At 40.6% G+C, this 6375-nt stretch overlaps 1 protein-coding gene across 1 annotated transcript in view; it reads right to left on the bottom strand.

The window, feature by feature from the left end:
- Positions 1 to 5796, bottom strand: part of LOC125030421 (glycine-rich cell wall structural protein 1.8-like) — an 8122-nt gene extending 2326 nt beyond the window's left edge. Inside the window, exon 1 of the mRNA XM_047620458.1 lies at positions 4491 to 5796. Coding sequence (XP_047476414.1) covers positions 4491 to 5796 — 1306 coding nt within the window. The remainder of the gene's footprint in view (positions 1 to 4490) is intronic.
- Positions 5797 to 6375: the final 579 nt, after the last annotated feature.

The following is a 6375-nucleotide window of genomic DNA, read 5'->3' as shown; positions in this document are numbered from 1 at the left end:
CAAAGGGTTACAATATCTGGCAAAGGGTTGATCCGTATCTCAGGTAAATGCCGGGATTATCTTGGACACAACAAATGAACATCAAATAATCTCCTACGCGTGTGTATCTGCGACTATCAACTATTTGTTACTTCATCTATAGGATAGACATTTTTAGTATATTTCTTCATGTGCATTTATGGTATTTTCTCATCTTTCAGTAAAGAAATCACGAACATTAATTTAATTTCTTAATTTTAAGAATGAATCGACATGGTATCGCATCGGTAATCGATCGCAGAGGCAACGGACAGAAAAAAAAAAGCAGACTAAATCCCGAACACCTGAAAATAAGCATCAACAAGATGTAATCCAATCCTCCTAAAAGGTCACTGATCCTCCTCTCCCCAATCCCTTCTCCCTCCCTATACCCCCCTATCCCTCCCCACCCCCTCCCAGCCGGCCTCACGGATGGAGGATTGTATCTGATGAGCTAGGGTGTTTTGGAACCATGTTATAGAGTATTAGGATCCTATTTGCTCTTTTCCGTAAGGCTTGCTGCCGTTGCTTCCTTCTGCGCGGTTGAGGCAAGGATGGGGGGGGGGGGGGGGATAGGGGTTCGGAGAAGAAGAGAGAAATGGGATTGTAATAGAAGAGAGATGAGAAAAGAAACGGCAGGACAGAGTATAATGTGAAAGAGGGAGGAGAGATGGATAGAGGGGAGAAAAAGGAAGGGGAAAGAGAAAGGTGGAAATAATGGGAAAAATAATGGTTAGTTTAGGTTGTTATTTGATAACCATTTATCTGCTCTTATTATTTTTACATATACTCAGTAGTATCCACATGCATATTCTTATGACTTTATGCCCATTGATTATGCGTGTGTGTGTTTGTATATATATATACATATATATATATATATATATATATATATATATATATATATATGCACCGTATTCATGTTGACAAATGTAGAAAAGGTATGAATGAAAATGAATATCTTCACAAAACAAGAGATGTATGTATTGTGATCTTGTATTGTGAATATATTCATTCTCATTCATACTTTTTCTATATATGTATATATATATATATGTGTGTGTGTGTGTGTGTGTGTGTGTGTGTGTGTGTGTGTGTGTGTGTGTGTGTCTGTGTGTGTGTGTGTGTGTCTGTGTCTGTGTGTGTGTGTGTGTGTATGTGTGTGTGTGTGTGTGTGTGTGTGTGTGTGTGTGTGTGTATGTTTATATATATATATATATATATATATATATATGTATATATATATGTATATATATATATATATATATATATATATATATATATATATATACGCGCGCGCGCGTATGTGTGTATATATGTATGTATATATGTTTATATATACATACACACACGTATACAGTATACATAGACGTGTAAGATGTTCATCCCTATACCTGTTAAACAGATGACCAGAGCAGACTTAAAACCACCTCATGGTTAAGAAAGGACAAGAGTACCAAACAGTGTTTAGAAAGTTACCGGCACATGATTTTTTACTTATCGACACAATCTTTAACGATACCAGAAAGATTTTCCTTTACTACAAGCAGTACAAAATACATTCATGAATAGTGAAGGAAAATGGCGAAAGGAAGAAAAAAAAGCAAACAAAGAGCAAGAGAAAGAAGCACTATAAAATACAAAGAAATGGAAGATGGGGAATAACGTAGAAAAAAAGGGGAGGAGAGGGAAAGTGGGTAAAGAGAGAATAGGAGAATGGGAGGTTAAGACGAGGGAGCTAAAAACGAGATTGGCGATAAATGGTTAGTATGGTCAAGAAGAAGAAACAGACAGAAACAGAAACAGGGAATAAGACGAAGAGTGAATACAGGGGTAAGAAGGGAAGAAAGGACCTTGGATAAAAAGATGGACAACTAAACAGAAAAATAGGAAACAGGCAAATCAAAGTAAAAGTAATGATAATACGAATAAGGATGTAGAGGGAAGGAACATAATAAACTCCAATAAAAAGATACGATTAAGAATAGATGTGATGAATATTGCAAAAAATTACAAAACAATTAACTGTAATACGTTTTGCAAGGCTCTGTGTCCCAAATTTCGCAATGTGCTTTGGTTATGACTGAACGAAAATATCGAATTTAACCTGCAATGACTGAAACTGAAATGATAATTTTGGCATTGATGAAAAGAACAGCAATAATACCTGTTAGCTCTATTGATGATTACGAATACAATGAATTAATGGCCGAAAAGTATTACTACAATCAACCATGACTGAATATAACGTAGGATAATGTAATGTTATATAAGTTAAGGCTAATAACGATACTGTTAACAATAAAAGCGGTAATGATACTCTTACGATACAAATCTTTACCGCAAAGGTGACGATTGTAATGATAAAGATTGTACGTAAAAAAATATTTCACATAAAATCCCCCATAAATAATGGTCACAGTTAGGGTCTGATGATAATTCTAATTATAGACTAGTATACATATACAAATTGCGCTCATTGTCGCCCCTATCATTAGCATACGCGTGTTAATTTCATTGACGCCACGCTTACGTTATTGAAAGCTGATAAGGAAAAGGGATATTTGTGGTTCATGTTGTTTTCGACAGCAATATAATTATATTGATGATTAGGAGAGCGACAGTTATGATAACAACAATTGTGATGATTAATTATAGTAATAATTACATTGATAACAATAATGATGATGATGGTGATGATGGTAGTAATAATAATAATGATTATAGCAATGATAATAATAAGGATAATAATAGTAATGATACTAATAATGATAAAAATAGTAATGATAATAAGGACATTAATAGTATTGATAATGGCGGTAGCAATATCAGTGATCATGAATTTTGACAAACTATGACGATAATAGTGGCATTTTGATCATTATATTTGTGAAATTGATTATGATATATGAATAACATAATAATGATAATCACAATAACGAAAATAATAACAGTAACGGTAATAATGATGATAACAACAACAGTTAAAATAACAAACTCAACAAACTGTTAATTACTTATCTTTCCATATCGAGGTCTTATTTTTTGTGTTAATAGCTATAAATATCTCGATCTACAAATATGGTTTCTATGATACCTGACTATTTAACTTCAAACAAAAATATGCTTATTGTGTAACGTTCTTCGCACTTAAGAAAAATGATACGTATGTCTCTCGCATCTGTTATATTCTTGATACTAAAATCATCAACGCTTGTGAATAAAATAGCTTCTTTAAGCTAACTAATTTCCATCACGGAAACTGTCAATAAATGTCTTTAAAAACAAACTTTTGGAGAAAATGTCATTATCCAGTTCCTAGTCTTCGGGCTCGTTCCGACAATGTCCTTATCAAGAAAATTGCTGCAGAAACCGTCTTACAATTACGGTTTTCTTCCCTCTGGAAAGACATAGACAGGAACTCGACTCTCAGCAATTAAGGAGCATTTAATTACTTGTTATGCTTACTCTAATTGTCCTGTAATAGAATCCACCTCATTAAGCCAGATTACTGCTTTATTACCTACCCTTATCCTCTCTTATTAAAATGTCGCTACAAATAGATCACAACGGCATTCATGGTCTAAAGCGCGTAAACCAATCTCGCGCTTAGGGAGTATCACCATAAGGCTCAAATCAAACGGGATAATCCGGCGGGGGTTGATACAGTAATAAGTGAGCGCGCATCGTGTTTCGCTTTTGTTTGGTAAATGCGCGGAACCGGGCTAAGCGGATCAGCCCCCGCCGTGATTGGCCGGGATCTCCAAAACTCTTCGTCCTATGGGAGTGTTGTTTAGTTACTTTGCAATCTAACAGGCAAGGGGATTTGGCAGAAATGTCAGACGATTTATTTCCTGATTGTATTCGAGACTGGTGGATCTAGGGATTATGTTCATCTTTTTTTCTTTCTTTTTTTGAAAAAATAGCATGTTTTAATTAGGTTTCATAAAAAAAAAAAAATCGAGCGAGCGAACAATAGAAAGAATAGAGATCCACTCTCGACATTCATTTAGTTTAGCTCAAAAACCCGAGCAGAGGAAGAGAGGAGCTTTCCCGCTAACGAAAAACAAAGACAAGAAGTTTTCATATTCGTTCAGATCTGAATGGCGTTACGAAATTGGCACAGAGAACGCTTGACTCATAAATTCCTAAAATAAACAAAAAATTCGTTTCTAACTATTTAGTCCATTTATCTCACTCTTAGCTGACACGTTCTTCATAATATTTTTGACAGTTGCAAAATGAACCACATTTTCCAAAGCTTCCACAACTTAATATCAAGGGACATATTCTTGTATTTTTATATATGTATATAAATTTTATTTATTTATTATTTTTTTTTTTTTTTTTAATATCTCTTGCACACAGTGAATGGCATGTGAATAAAACTTGTTTTGACTTCTCACTTTCCCAATTCCCTATTTTAATCTATGCTTCTTTTCCTCTTCCCTCTTTCTTGCTTAGCCCTTCACCCTTGTCTTTCACTCCGCGCCCTTCACCCTTCTCGTTCCCTCCACGCCCTTCACCCTTCACGTTCCCTCCACGCCCTTCACCCTTCTCGTTCCCTCCACGCCCTTCACCCTTCTCGTTCCCTCCACGTCCTTTACCCTTCTCGTTCCCTCCACGCCCTTCACCCTTCTCGTTCCCTCCACGCCCTTCACCCTTGTCTTTCACTCCGCGCCCTTCACCCTTCTCGTTCCCTCCACGCCCTTCACCCTTCTCGTTCCCTCCACGCCCTTCACCCTTCTCGTTCCATCCACGCCCTTTTCCCTTCTCGTTCCCTCCACGCCCTTCACCCTTGTCTTTCACTCCGCGCCCTTCACCCTTCTCGTTCCCTCCACGCCCTTCACCCTTCTCGTTCCCTCCACGCCCTTCACCCTTCTCGTTCCCTCCACGCCCTTCACCCTTGTCTCTCACTCCGCGCCCTTCACCCTTCTCGTTCCCTCCACGCCCTTCACCCTTCTCGTTCCCTCCACGCCCTTCACCCTTGTCTTTCACTCCGCGCCCTTCACCCTTCTCGTTCCCTCCACGCCCTTCACCCTTCTCGTTCCCTCCACGCCCTTCACCCTTCTCGTTCCATCCACGCCCTTTTCCCTTCTCGTTCCCTCCACGCCCTTCACCCTTGTCTTTCACTCCGCGCCCTTCACCCTTCTCGTTCCCTCCACGCCCTTCACCCTTCTCGTTCCCTCCACGCCCTTCACCCTTCTCGTTCCCTCCACGCCCTTCACCCTTGTCTCTCACTCCGCGCCCTTCACCCTTCTCGTTCCCTCCACGCCCTTTTCCCTTCTCGTTCCCTCCACGCCCTTCACCCTTGTCTCTCACTCCGCGCCCTTCACCCTTCTCGTTCCCTCCACGCCCTTTTCCCTTCTCGTTCCCTACACGCCCTTCACCCTTGTCTTTCACTCCGCGCCCTTCACCCTTCTCGCTCCCTCCACGCACTTCACCCTTGTCTTTCACTCCGCGCCCTTCACCCTTCTCGCTCCCTCCACGCACTTCACCCTTGTCTTTCACTCCGCGCCCTTCACCTTTGTCTTTCACTCCGCGCCCTTCACCCTTGTCTTTCACTCCGCGCCCTTCACCCTTCTCGCTCCCTCCATGCACTTCACCCTTGTCTTTCACTCCGCGCCCTTCACCCTTGTCTTTCACTCCGCGCCCTTCACCCTTCACGTTCCCTCCACGCACTTCACCCTTGTCTTTCACTCCGCGCCCTTCACCCTTCTCGTTCCCTCCACGCACTTCACCCTTCTCGTTCCCTCCACGCCCTTCACCCTTTCTCATTCCCCTCACAGCTTTCCCCCTTTTTCATTCACCCCCAACCTTAACCCTCATCACCCCCCCACTGTTTACCCATCCATTGTTTATCTGCAAGTGTTCGCAAGCGCGCCAAGGAGCAGGTGACGATCCTGGTCTCGGATTACATCGGCCTTGATCCCCGGGGAAGGGTGGATGGAGGGGGAGGGTAAGGATGAGGGGGAGGATAGGTTAGGATAATTCTGCGATAAAATAAACTCTGATTAACATGAAAAGCAGAAAAAAATAACCAAAAGATATTTCTAGTTGTTAGTTTCCCACTACCCGGAGGTATTGCAATTCTTTCGAAGCGATAAAAGCATCTTGGGTGTGTGAACTAGGATTCATGGTGTACCTACTTTGCTCTATATTCTTTTTACTGACAAGGTTCATGGATATTGGTGTATATTTGACTTCAGGAATGCATGATATGGAAATCATTTCGTATTTTTTCCTAAATCATGTCATTGCCTAGCTTCACAAACTGTAATATAGATTTATTTGCCCATACACTCTTTGCAACATGCTTCCCTTTTTGCCTCGACCATAAATCCGTGCAAAAAACTA

Source organism: Penaeus chinensis, chromosome 11, assembly GCF_019202785.1.
Source record: "Penaeus chinensis breed Huanghai No. 1 chromosome 11, ASM1920278v2, whole genome shotgun sequence".
NCBI lineage: Eukaryota > Metazoa > Arthropoda > Malacostraca > Decapoda > Penaeidae > Penaeus > Penaeus chinensis.
Note: the sequence above shows the minus strand (reverse complement) of the source record. Positions and strands in the feature narration are given on the sequence as shown.